General features: G+C 50.6%; 6 protein-coding genes across 6 annotated transcripts; 5 read left to right on the forward strand and 1 right to left on the reverse strand.

Annotated features, from left to right (window-relative positions):
- Positions 1-258: 258 nt before the first annotated feature.
- Positions 259-1,482, forward strand: EDD37DRAFT_628953 (K+ channel protein). Its single transcript, XM_062816472.1, has 2 exons — positions 259-363; positions 408-1,482. The coding sequence occupies exon 2, from the start codon at positions 425-427 to the stop codon at positions 1,328-1,330; it is 906 nt and encodes a 301-aa protein (XP_062671019.1). The 5' UTR covers positions 259-363; positions 408-424; the 3' UTR covers positions 1,331-1,482.
- EDD37DRAFT_628956 (Flavinator of succinate dehydrogenase-domain-containing protein) lies at positions 1,483-2,951 on the forward strand. Its single transcript, XM_062816473.1, has 2 exons — positions 1,483-2,037; positions 2,118-2,951. The coding sequence occupies exons 1-2, from the start codon at positions 1,590-1,592 to the stop codon at positions 2,615-2,617; spliced, it is 948 nt and encodes a 315-aa protein (XP_062671020.1). The 5' UTR covers positions 1,483-1,589; the 3' UTR covers positions 2,618-2,951.
- A 287-nt stretch (positions 2,952-3,238) lies between these two features.
- Positions 3,239-4,961, forward strand: EDD37DRAFT_657474 (MFS transporter; the record flags this gene model as incomplete). The annotated part of the gene is made up of 2 exons (XM_062818895.1): positions 3,239-3,638; positions 3,694-4,961. The coding sequence occupies 2 exons, from the start codon at positions 3,239-3,241 to the stop codon at positions 4,959-4,961; spliced, it is 1,668 nt and encodes a 555-aa protein (XP_062671021.1).
- Positions 4,962-7,306: 2,345 nt separating this feature from the next.
- Positions 7,307-9,633, forward strand: EDD37DRAFT_378927 (uncharacterized protein). The gene is made up of 3 exons (XM_062812057.1): positions 7,307-7,635; positions 7,687-9,551; positions 9,608-9,633. The coding sequence occupies exons 1-3, from the start codon at positions 7,416-7,418 to the stop codon at positions 9,623-9,625; spliced, it is 2,103 nt and encodes a 700-aa protein (XP_062671022.1). The 5' UTR covers positions 7,307-7,415; the 3' UTR covers positions 9,626-9,633.
- A 315-nt stretch (positions 9,634-9,948) lies between these two features.
- EDD37DRAFT_378929 (uncharacterized protein) lies at positions 9,949-10,830 on the forward strand. The gene has a single exon (XM_062812058.1). It carries the CDS (start codon positions 10,056-10,058, stop codon positions 10,662-10,664), a length of 609 nt encoding a protein of 202 aa, XP_062671023.1. The 5' UTR covers positions 9,949-10,055; the 3' UTR covers positions 10,665-10,830.
- On the reverse strand, positions 10,831-12,219 carry EDD37DRAFT_378913 (riboflavin kinase). The gene is made up of 2 exons (XM_062812056.1): positions 11,857-12,219; positions 10,831-11,461 (listed from the first exon to the last, which is right to left on the reverse strand). Exons 1-2 carry the CDS (start codon positions 11,971-11,973, stop codon positions 10,997-10,999), a joined length of 582 nt encoding a protein of 193 aa, XP_062671024.1. The 5' UTR covers positions 11,974-12,219; the 3' UTR covers positions 10,831-10,996.
- Between the last annotated feature and the right edge of the window lie 125 nt (positions 12,220-12,344).

Genomic DNA, 12,344 nt, shown 5'->3' on the forward strand with positions numbered 1-12,344 from the left:
AGGATATGTTCACTGGTGGCGGAGAATAACCGGCTAAATTCGCTAAAATGCCTGCCTTCATCAAGGGCATATACCGGCTGTTTTCGTCTCCATGATTCAAAAAGTGCTCTTCATCTATCTGGTCCCATTCTCTTTCTTCTGAGACACACCAGAGGTTTCTGGGTCCTTCGCAGTGTCCCTCTCCAAACATGGCCGCCTCTACTGATCAGCCACCTAAAATGCAGTATCGCTTTCTTGGCCGTTCGGGCCTGCAGGTTTCAGTCATTTCGTTGGGCGGATGGTACGAGTCGAAGCTGTCAAGCACAGTAAAATAAGGCTAACACTGTCAACACAGGGTTACTTACGGCGAGGCAGTAGGAGACGGTAGGCGAGCCCAAACCTGGACGTCTCCAGCACTGACTCGACAGATATCGCGTTCAATTGCATGAAAGCCGCATATGATCTGGGTATCAACTTCTTTGACTGTGCCGAGGGCTATGCGGATGGGAAGTCCGAGATCGTGATGGGTAAAGCGATCAAGAAGTTTGGCTGGAAAAGAAATGATCTCGTCATTTCCACCAAGATATACTGGGGTAGTGCATTTGGAGACAATCCCGTGAACAACGGTGGCCTCTCTCGCAAACATCTGATCGAGGGTACCGAAGCATCACTCAGACGACTGCAGCTGGACTATGTCGACCTGCTTTACTGCCATCGTCCCGACAGGCACACGCCAATTGAGGAGACTGTGCGGGCCATGAATTATCTCATCAATAATGGAAAAGCCTTCTACTGGGGAACCTCCGAGTGGAACAGCGAAGAGGTTGCGATGGCATGGGCCTGCGCAGAAAGGCTTAATCTCATCGGTCCTGTTATGGAGCAACCAGAATACAACATGTTGAAGCGAGACAAGGTGGAAAAAGAGTTCGCCTTACTGTATGAGAACTACGGCTTGGGTCTCACCATTTTCAGTCCACTCAAACAGGGAATCTTGACCGGGAGATACAATGACGGTATTCCTCCAGATAGCAGAATTGCCATCGCTAAAGAAGGCTACACGACCAGTCAGAGAGACAGCTACGGTGATGAGCAGTGGCAGAAAACGCTGGCTCAAGTGAAGTCTTTGAAGCCAGTTGCCGAAAAGCTGGGGACAGATCAAGCCACACTTGCACTTGCATGGGTGCTCAAGAATCCTCATGTAAGCTCGGCCATAACCGGCGCTTCCAAGGTTGAGCAGATTGGAAGGTCTGTAAAGGCATTGGATTTGCTTTCGAAACTGGATGATGCGGTGATGGCTGAGATTGACAAGATACTTGAGAACAAACCTGAGCCACCATATAGAAGACTATAGTAGCGTACGTATAGAGTATAAATCCTCGTTTATTGAGTCTAAGTAGTCTGATTACTAGACATAACCATCGGATGTTTCGTCAAGGATAGTTGCTTTGTAAAGCCCGAGATGTTTTTGCATCGTCAATCGATGATGTCAACGGTTCCGGGTAACGCCAACCCTCTCAACTGCATTTCGCTTCCAATGGCAAACAGACTTCAATGGTCCCTTCTCACATTCTCTTCTCCCAAGATTTCAGATATCGCCAACCTCTAGAATCATGCAGTCCACACGAGTCTTCGCTAGACTCGCAACCAGGCGCAGCTTGATTGCCGCTGTTCCTCGACGATACAAAACATATTCCGAGCCCAGCACCAAAGAAAATGAAAGAACACCATCGACTGCCGAAGAGCATCGCAAATATCAGAAAGAGAGGGAGCTCAATCCTCACTTGACGAACACAAATTCCACCATTGAGAATGAGATGCCTTCCGTGGGTGCAGACGCCCCTCCACCGGACCTAATCAGCTCAGTGGATTCGAAACATGTTCCCAAGGATCGACATCCCGAGAACACAGAACGGATGACAGGAGGAACACAACCAGGTGATCCAAACAAAGTAAGCTCTTCAGAGTTCGGCGTTGGAGAGTTGGAAGGAATCACATTCAGAGTTGCTCCCCTACGCCGGACTGGTGAAGATTTGACGACCATGAGAGCAAGATTACTATGTCCGTGCAGCCCCATGTCATGATGCTGTGCATAAAAGGGAATCGTCCTTCATAGTCTTGTTGCTGACATATTCTTCTAGACCAAAGCAGGAAGCGAGGGACATTAGAGTCCGACCTCCTACTTTCCACATTTGCGGCGGAAAACTTATCGTCCATGAACAAGTCACAACTCGAACAGTACGATCTCTTCCTTGACGAAAATGACTGGGATATATACTATTGGGCCACTCAAACACCGACGCCAACCTCGCTCGAATACGCAGAAGGAGCGGTGACAGATACGAAGAAGAGCCAAACAACCGAATACAATTCCCCTGCCAATCCTGGACAAACTCAAGAGACTGATGCTTGGAGACAAGGTGCTCCGCGAAGTGGAGAGTGGGCGCAAACTGTCGGAACGTTCAAACCGGCGTACAGACCAGTACCTCAACGGTGGAAAGAAAGTGAGATTTTGACCTTACTGCGTAGACATGTGCGGGAAAGAAGTGCTGGCGGCGTTTTGGAGGACGTCAAAGATGTCAACGTTGCCAGTAAAGGCAGCGGCTTGGGAAGAATGCCAGACGTGCAGACCTTTGAATGAGGGTGTACATAGGCGCAATCATATTTCTCGGTGGCATACAGTTTCTCCTTGACGTTTGCTGCTTTCCCTCGAGCATCTCGATGACAACTAGATCATTTCATTCCACATCATGAACACCAGACGATAAAAGGATCGTGGAGAATAAATTACAGATTGGTAGTCTGCATCGGTCGTGTTGGTCACTGTCGGCAGGCACCTCGTACAAGAAATGTGAAGCGGTCCGCGACGTCTGATCAACCGGATCATTTGCCGACGCGGTGCTTTACCCGTGGAAGCCGCAGTTAACGCTTTTTCTCCAATGACAACATCATTGCATCAACGGCCAAACTCCATATCGTACATCTCCACATTCTAGGAAAAACCTACTTGTACGGAACGCGGTGTGCAGTCGGCGACATGGGCCCTGAAGATTCCTCCCCTGCCACAGCTACGCCCGGTGAAGATGGGCGTTTGGCAGACTTTGTCGGATTATTCCCTCGACCTCAATAGCATTGTGAACGAATAACAGACAGCCATTGACCACCAGTCGTGCGTACATGGAGATTGGAAAAACTTCGAGTCATGCACAATTGAGGTAACGCTCCTCACATTCCCATGGAGAACGCCGCCCTCGAGAAGGAGATGTCACAGCCGTCGAATGGCGATTCATCGGGAACGGACATCACTGCGTCGGCCAGAGAAGAGAAGGAGACATACCTGCGTCCCGAAGGGTATCAAGCCGTCACCTTGACACCAGTCTCCTCGCGCCCGAGCGCCCGAGCCTCGTTGCACCACACCCGCTCCTATGTCGACGGTCACGGATACTACAGTGACGACGGCCGTGAGGATGATCAAGATGCTGGACAACAGGTGGATATCGAAGGGTCTCCAGACAAGGCATTTGAGGTTCAGTGGGATGGGCCAGATGATCCCATGAACCCGAAGAACATGAACAAAGCGAGGAAATGGCTGATCGTTATCATACTTGCATTCGGATCCCTGTGTGTCACTTGTACTTCGTCGTTATACACAATTACCTATGGTTTGTCTGCCCCCAGGTCTTCTCATTTCCAAGCTCAATCTAACAACATTGACAGACCAGATGGACGCCGAGTTCGGGAACTCTCGTATCGTCGCCACTCTGGGCCTTACATTGTTCGTGTTTGGTCTAGGTCTGTCACCCATGATATTGGGGCCTCTGTCCGAGTTCTACGGCCGCCGACCTATTTATATCTTTGCCTATATATTCTTCACGATATGGCTTATTCCGTGCGCAACTGCGAGAAACATCGAGACTATGTTGATCGCCCGATTCTTCGATGGCTTTTCGGGCAGTGCCTTTTTGTCTGTCGCTGGTGGAACAGTCGGCGACATGTTCAACCGCGACCAGCTGCAAGCTCCGATGATGATCTATACTGCAAGCCCCTTCATTGGCCCGGGCTTGGGTCCAATCATTGGCGGCTTCATCAATTACAACACTTCCTGGAGATGGTCCTACTATGTCCTGCTGATCTGGTCCGGCATCATGTTAGTAACCATCACATTGTTTGTCCCCGAGACATATATGCCAGTACTACTGAGAAAGAAGGCTCAAAAGAAGAGGAAAGAGACAGGCGAGGAACGATGGAAGGCGCCCATTGAAGCCTCTGACAAGTCTGTTTTCTGGACAGTGGTGAAGTCCTTGTATCGGCCTTTCATGTTACTGTTTATGGAGACCATGTGCTTCAATCTCTGTTTACTATCTGCCATCCTGCTTGGGATCCTGTATCTCTTCTTCGGCGCATTCCATCAGGTCTTCACAGCAGTGTACGACTTCAACACTTGGCAGGTTGGACTGTCTTTCCTTGGACTCTTGACCGGCATGCTGTTGGCCATCGCCTCTGATCCGATATGGCATTGGAATTACCTACGTCTGCTTCGAAATGTCGAGACGAAAACCGGCGAACGCAAATCCGAACCAGAATTTCGGCTTCCTCCGTCCATTGTTGGGCCATGGTTCTGCGTTGTGGGCTTGTTTTGGTTCGCATGGACGATTTACCCTGATATCCATTGGATTGTACCGATTGTTGCAACAGGTTTCTTCGGGTTCGGTACTATCCTGACCTTCTCAGGGGTCTTCACTTTTCTGGTGGAGGCGTACCCCTTGTATGCCGCCAGTGCATTGTCAGCCAACTCATTTGCACGAAGCGCCTTTGCAGGTGCATTCCCGTTGTTCGGAACAGCAATGTATAATAAATTGAACTTCCACGGAGCAAGCACGTTGTTGGCCTGCCTTTGCTTGGCCATGGCACCATTCCCGTATCTGTTCTTCATTTACGGCAAGAGATTGCGGAAGAAGAGCCGATTTTCGAACCTCTCTGGGTGAGGAACCGGTGAAAGAGGTGGACATTGCATCGTGCCTGCAGAAATGTCCTTCGCTCGTCAAAGCAATACTGCGAGGTCGCGTATGTTTCGAAAGCTTTCGCATATGGTCATATGGAAATGGGGCTTCCGATGGATATTTCTTCCTACCTCGACTTTGTTTGAATCGGGCCCAGCAAGATCGGACTGGATCTCAAGCGGGCAGAGCGAACATCTGTCTATAAAGGGCAAGAGTACGATTACGAGCGGATACATCTTCCCAGATGTTGCCTGCCCTGGTACGAATTCTCCCTCGTTAGGAGAATTGTTCTATCCCTTGTCATGGATAAGTGGGTTTAGACATGTAGTGTGCAGTCCCAGTGGAAATCTGGACGGCGGGTTGGCGCCTGGCCCGTCGCCTCGCCTGTGCAGACTGTGGGAGCGACCACAACAGAAAATAGAGGATGGGAATTGGTCAAAGACGCGAGTGCAAGGGGCGTGAGTTACACGACTACACATGCAGTGAGTGCTTCAGATGATGAAAGGAGTGAAGCGACGGCACACCAGACCACGTGTGAGTACACTTGTCGGTGTGGAAGTCAACATGAAGTGCCGACAGGCTGTCCTACATTCACGGCGCAGCACTTCGCGCCAGCATCGGCAAGATTCTCTCGGACCAACTTCATTGATCACAGGGTATTTTGGATTCAGAATACGAGTATTCTCCTCACTGATTATCAACATCATTCAGGGCGAGCCTTTGCCGAAAGATTCCGCGGTTCCTCGGGTAGATACGGACAGCCTCGCAGAATGGGGAACGCCGCAAACCAGGATCTTGGGTTGAACTAACGATGTTTGATTTCGCAGCATCATCACTCGGAACAAGTCCAAAGTCCTTTTGGTTCAAGACTTGCTTGATGCAAGGAGTACAAACTACTGCCAATGTAGCTACCATCTGTACGAGTCTTCATCTCATGTTTTAGGTCTGGCAAAGTGCTTCTTTTGGTCGTCGGAGATGGCGCCGAAATGCTCTCCTGCCAAAGCAGATCTTGGATTTGACATTTTGTGGGGGTTTGCCCTCGTGCCGCGGCACCGAATTTCATCATCCAAATAGCGAGCTTGCAAGGACCGAACTCGGCCCAGCGATGCCTGAAGACCTGCGTGCAATTGACCACGACTTTATAGACAAGAGTATAGATAGCCTGGCCACAACCTGCCTGTGAAGCCGACTGTCTACCAGGTAACCTCGGTAACCACCTTATATTCCGTATGCCATGAGGATGTGAGAACCTCCAAGTAACAATCCAGGGTCTCTCCAACCACTGTACTCATGATCGTCGGTCTACAGTAACTCAATTGTTAGCCTTTGGAGATCGCCTTTGCTCCTCGCAGTCAACTTCCCTCTTCCTGTGACAGACACATGCAAACTGTTGTGATATCGCGCATGCATGCTTACAGCCAACTGAATACAACCTGATCTCGTCGTCGAACTTGAACAAGCTATCTACTCTGGTATTGGCGTAGTATTTGACAGCGCCACATTGGTTGGGTTGGGTGTCATAGGCCGTGCTCGCAGTCGTAGCTTACTATGGTGCTTAGACCTCCAGTAGTGGTCCCCATTTTCTGCACCTCCGCATCCGAGGGGCTGGCTTCAGTGGCTTTTTAGGCGGTACCTAAGGCCCCTAACAAATACCCTGCAGATGAGTGGTACTGGTAAGCCTGTGGCCCGCCCACTTACGCTTAGTAGCGAAAGTGACGAACCCTCCAACGAGACGAGCGCCCTCCGCCCGCATTTTCACAAACCTTCATCCGCACTCCCATTTCCCTCATGCGCCCATAAGCCCAGTTCAGTCTTCTACACAACTCAAATCTCCTCCCAGATCCTCTACGGAAGAAAGGACCTCCTCGCCTTCACTCACCGACTCCCGACGAGAAACTTGACACAAGCACACCGAGAATCGCTGTGCGACTTGCGCATTTCCTCCACTCCAGCATCACATCATACTTCCCCCACATCCGCCGTCGTCTCCAAGACTCGTCTTCATACACCCATTCGACGATCGCCTACCTCTGTCCTACTCTCTCGAGGTCGCACGACATCAGTCACCGACACCGCTCACGAAATACCACCGTCAAGACCCACTCTCCCGTCCTGCCAGCTTCCTCTCCTGCGCCGCTCGTCATACAGAAACAACGGGCTTGGATCACCACTACTTTTCCATCTCCGCGCCCTCTCAAGATCCGGGCAAGCGGTCCCTTGAGGCGACTCGAGCTTGCGGTTGCGCCAGTTTGACGTGATTCTGCGTCAGTCGGGACACTCCTGTTGATCTCCGGGGTTTGCATGAACCACCGCCGTCTGGTCATTGTTCCAAGTTGGCGCAGGATCCCATTTCGGTGTTGTGCTACGGAGGGAGCCTTCGTGCAAGGTATCGTGCAGCCTGCATGATCTGGCAGTCCTTGATGATCTCCTTATAACAATATGACGGCCTCTGATGTCGAAGATGACCACTCTCGTTCGGCCTCTCCCGACGACAGTGGAACCGAACACGTCCTGAATATGATGGCTGACGGACAGCCCAAGGACAGCAAACAACAGAAGACTGGATTGCAGCCCACCAATCTAAAGGATCCTTCCCGTCCCCGGAGGAAGAAGGCACGCCGAGCATGTTATGCCTGCCAGCGTGCCCATTTGACCTGTGGTAAGTGCTGACATGTTATTCGCCAACATTTCATTACTGACAACTTTGCAGGTGATGAGCGGCCGTGTCAAAGATGCATAAAACGAGGTTTACAAGATGCGTGCCAGGATGGGGTCAGAAAGAAGGCAAAATACCTGCACGATGCTCCGAACGAGGCTCTCTTGCCCGGTGTTGCTGGGAACGTTTTCAACCCACCGACCACAAAACGAAGTTCGACCATCAACAGCGACACGTCTTCACAACAGCAGCCCTTCTTTCAGCAACCGCAGCAGACATTCAACAACTTCCAAAATTCCTCGCAGATGCCTCCTCCGATGGTCCACGAACGGAGTATGAGTTCCGCCAGTTTCAACCACCAATCACCCATAGCCAACAATTTCACAGCCATCGGAGGACAAGTTGCGCTGCAGAGCCCTGTCATCGGGACTGACCAGAACGGCGCCAATGGTCTGAACACTGCTGGGTGGAATGGCCCGTTTCTCGACGATCAGTCCATGTTCCACTTTGACACAGCGAGTATGAACTTCGGCAATCATTACGGTGCGTTGGAATTTGGAATGCTAGGACATATGGCTACCAATGCTGGCGAGACACCACCAAGTGATTCCGCAACTGTACACCGAGGCTCGATGAACCAACAACAGTATCGCATGCCGCTGGGAAGCTTCAGTGAGAGTCCGACAGCCCGGCAACAGTTTTACAACGATACCATGATGTCCGATTGGTCCAACAGCACCACCGATCCGTATGCTGTTCATGCACAAGGCCGATCTATGGCACCCAATGCATTCACCATCGAGTCTAATAATGCTGCCCACTGGACCTCGCCAGACACAAATGGCACTCCAGGAAATGGTGTGAAGTTTGAAGATTCACCTCTCCTCACGAATCAAGGAATTCAAGCCCCACCAACGAGCATTGAAAATGGTTCGCTAAGCCAGCAGTTGAACACTTCTGATAATCGAACGCGGCAACCGCTACCGATTTCCACCCCCCAGCTAAAAGCAAAGTCGCAATTCCCTGTCAAGGCTCTAAAGCGCCCTCGAGATCCGTCTTCGATCTATACGAGTGTGACGACACCACATTCATATACGGCTGGGTTCCATACTCTGATCGCATATCTGCAGAAACGGTTTCAGACCCACCCTTCCAAAACACTTGCTATCGCGAAATCACTGGCATCTATCCGACCTTCGTTCATTGCAACCACGAAAACACTGAACAGGGAAGATCTAATATTCATGGAGAAGTGTTTTCAGCGTACATTGTGGGAATACGAAGGCTTCATCGAAGGGGTGGGAACTCCAACGATCGTGGCTCGAAGGACGGGTGAGATTGCTGCTGTTGGAAAGGAGTTCCAGATTCTTACAGGCTGGACAAAGAGTGTTCTACTTGGTCGAACTCCAAATCTCAATGTGAACAAAGGACATACTGGCACCACCCCAGCAGGTGGATCTGGACCCAATACTGCAAGAAATACTGGCTTCAACACGCCAACGCAAAGAGCGGTCCAGGACGAAAATGGCGAAAAGAAATCGATGCCTGTATTACTTGCCGAGTTACTCGACGACGACTCCGTGGTGCAGTTTTACGAGGACTTTGCCAGGCTCGCATTTGGAGACAGTCGCGGCAGCGTACTTGGTAGAGGAAAGCTGCTCAAGTATCGGACCAAGGACGATGAACTCGCGCAGAATCTCAATGCCGAAGCTGAAGCACAAAATGAGGAGGGCAAGACCAATGGTGGCACCGACAATCGCCGACAAGATCTTGCCAGGCGGCATGATATGAAGAAGGATGGCATTTCTGGGGAAAAGGGCATGCAGAAATTGGGCTCTGCAGATGGGAAGGTTGATTGCACATATTGCTGGACGGTAAAACGTGATGTTTTTGATATTCCCATGCTAATTGTCATGAATGTGAGTATTCCCCTGAGATGGTTGAGATCGGGTTTTCGATGCTAACGTTGATGCAGTTCTTGCCTTGTATATAGGCTTTCAAAAAGTTATTATGAGGTTGGCTCGGATTTGACGCTACCCATGGGATCACGACTCGCTATGGAGTGAGGTTTTGGGAATAGGTGTATATCCTCAGGTGGGATGTGCATATGGCCGTCCAAGGAGGTCGGGTAGGAGGCACCATCGTTATAACTGAGGTATGATTGTAAAGGACACGAAGTGTGGCTTCTGGCAAAGTGACATACAACCATCACTTTCCTCACCTGATTTTCCTCTCTGCACTCAACCTCACCTCAGCTTCATCTGACACGATCTGCTACTCACTTTCAATTTTCCATGAATGATCTTGATCACGAAGCGGTGCTAACCTTTTCTTCTTCTTCCCGATTTCCTTGATTTCTTCGTATCCACACTTTCTACCCAACGTTCAGCTCTTCGTTCCATTCGACCCCTTGGACAAGCTGCATGGCGGCTCCGCGCCCAGCACCCACAAATATTCGCCTGAGCAAAAGTCTGGGTAGTGCTGAACTCCAATCAGAGCCCAGCCGTTCCGACATGTCTTCCATGCAAGAACTCATCAACGAGCTTTTAGCAGCCTTCCAATCTCAGCAGCATCCATGGAAATCTAACCTCGGAGCCATCGAGTCAATCACTGCCGAAATGCAGCGCCTCAAGCAAGCCAAGCCAGCGTTGAGGAATGGTATTCACTTCTATGTGTCTGATTACCAATCGGAAAAGGGCGAAGAAAGATACCACGACAGAATCCGGATGCTGCAACGACAAAAGGACATGAAAGATCTCGAGAAAGCTATCGAGGATACTCTGAAAAGCTTCAAACTCTATGGAGCTATTCAAATAGCAAATAGAGTCTTGCGCGGAAGAAAGAGAACAATCGCTGAGATCACCGAGGACAATGACAAATTGGATTGGCAATGGGAAACACTGGATATGGCTAGGAAACAGGTGAAGGCCGGGATTGACGACTATGAGCGAGGCTTGACTGATGATGATACTTCCGTGGACGGTGCTGCTGTGATTGATGCTGAGGATGGCGAAGCGATGCAGCAGAACTAGGATCATCAACAACACGACAGGACACAATTTCGAAGGTGGCATGTGTCAACGGAATAAGCCATGACCACGAGAAAACACCACGAAGACAGGCACCGAGAGCTGACAGGTTGGAGAATGTACTCGCAATCAAACCAAACAACCCACTGTCTATGTATCGCTCTGTGGAAATCAACTCTGACAATCCGGCAGGATGGGCTTTCCCTTCTAGACAGTCAACACATATCCAAATCCTGTCTGAACATGCCTTTGTCTACCACAAACAGACCTTGCGCGTACGTCTAGTCTTGACCCCCCTCGGGTCTTGACCCCCCTCGACCGCACAAGCAAGAGTCCTATGGATCCTTCTTCAAAACCTCCCTCTCCACCTTCCCCGTATCAACGTTCGACATCCACCCAAAATCCCTCAACCATTTCTCTGATTTGAACTTCTCGTAGCTCGGCCGTTCCAGACTCCGCTTCGCGACATCACAATCCATCCTAATATCTTCCACGAGGGCATCGAGACTGACATAATCGTACTCAGGCCGTATGAAGCCCAACATCAACAGATTGAGCGCGGCGCCGTAGAAATCGTGCGTAAATTGGTGAAGGACATGGATTTCCACGCTGCGTGTGTCGTTCTTGTAGAATGGATTGTACCCTATGCTGAGGACGGCGGGGTATATTTCTGTCGCGGATGACGAAGTGTCGGGGGAGTGGGTGAAGGAGAGACCGACCCAGCCGTAGTATACGCCTGATGCTAGGTCGGGGTACGAGGAGAGTCCTTCGGGGGGGATGTTGGCTGTGGGGATGCCGAGCTTTGGGTAGGAGCGTTAGCGACTGTCTCTAATCACTTCCTCTCCATGTTCGGACGGGAGGACAGGGGGAGGGGGATGGATGGGATGAGATGGTGGTGCTATGGAGGGTACGGGGAGGGGTGGGTATGGGAGTTGAGAGATGGATTGAAGAGAGGCTAGACAACATAGTCGGAGTGAGAGGCAGGAGCAGAGGCGAAGCTCAACGAATGTCGGCATCGTGCCCGCGGCAGGACTTGTACGGCGTTGACCAGCACTAGCCTTGAACCGCAACCACGGAAACCAAACATTGATACTCGGTCTGCTCTGCTTCCATCCGAGTGTCCTCAGGCTCCTTCACGAGACTTCTTTCCTGGTGCGATGTGCTGTACTGTGCAGTGCTCGACGGGAAAACTCACCTCTTTACTTCCCCGTCCGAATCCACGAATGACGGGACCTTGAAGTCTTATCGGAAAGGGTTCTTCAGGACCAGACTCCGGCCCTGCGTAAGGGTCGCGCGGCCCATTTGGTCGCATTCTTTCAACAGTTTTATAAAGTGCCGGCAGAAGGCTTGTTGATGCAAGACGGACTGGCTGCTCAAACAATTTATTTCGAAACCCGAAAGCTCAAGCCTCAGGGAAATTTAAATTGCTCCGAGATGGTACTGTGTCGACTTGCTGACGGCGTTGGCTTAAGAAAGTAGTTGTACCTGAATATGGGTGTACTTTTGCTTTTGTACAGAGAGCCCGTGAGTTGATCTTTCGTTGGGGTTCGATGTGAAGAGAGTATCTTGGTGGTGCGTTAGTGATGCCATGCACTATCAGTTCGCCATGTCCAACCAATCGGAAGTTCTCCAATACACAGCCTTACGCATCTTGAATGCATCGGCGAGGCTGAATTACTTCTA

The sequence above is a fragment of the Exophiala viscosa genome, assembly GCF_022695815.1.
Source record: "Exophiala viscosa unplaced genomic scaffold EDD37scaffold_4, whole genome shotgun sequence".
NCBI classification, from domain to species: Eukaryota; Fungi; Ascomycota; class Eurotiomycetes; order Chaetothyriales; family Herpotrichiellaceae; genus Exophiala; species Exophiala viscosa.

What these genes read in the sequence shown, in the direction of transcription:
- EDD37DRAFT_378929 (XM_062812058.1), top strand. Translation starts at nt 10,056, where the DNA reads ATGGCGGCTCCGCGCCCAGCACCCACAAATATTCGCCTGAGCAAAAGT.
- EDD37DRAFT_378913 (XM_062812056.1), bottom strand. Translation starts at nt 11,973, where the DNA reads ATGCGACCAAATGGGCCGCGCGACCCTTACGCAGGGCCGGAGTCTGGT. An exon ending in TCGGACGGGGAAGTAAAGAG is followed by an intron (nt 11,462 to 11,856) that starts GTGAGTTTTCCC and finishes TCCTACCCAAAG; the next exon opens with CTCGGCATCCCCACAGCCAA.
- EDD37DRAFT_628953 (XM_062816472.1), top strand. Translation starts at nt 425, where the DNA reads ATGAAAGCCGCATATGATCTGGGTATCAACTTCTTTGACTGTGCCGAG.
- EDD37DRAFT_378927 (XM_062812057.1), top strand. Translation starts at nt 7,416, where the DNA reads ATGACGGCCTCTGATGTCGAAGATGACCACTCTCGTTCGGCCTCTCCC. An exon ending in GCGTGCCCATTTGACCTGTG is followed by an intron (nt 7,636 to 7,686) that starts GTAAGTGCTGAC and finishes ACAACTTTGCAG; the next exon opens with GTGATGAGCGGCCGTGTCAA.
- EDD37DRAFT_628956 (XM_062816473.1), top strand. Translation starts at nt 1,590, where the DNA reads ATGCAGTCCACACGAGTCTTCGCTAGACTCGCAACCAGGCGCAGCTTG. An exon ending in CATGAGAGCAAGATTACTAT is followed by an intron (nt 2,038 to 2,117) that starts GTCCGTGCAGCC and finishes ATATTCTTCTAG; the next exon opens with ACCAAAGCAGGAAGCGAGGG.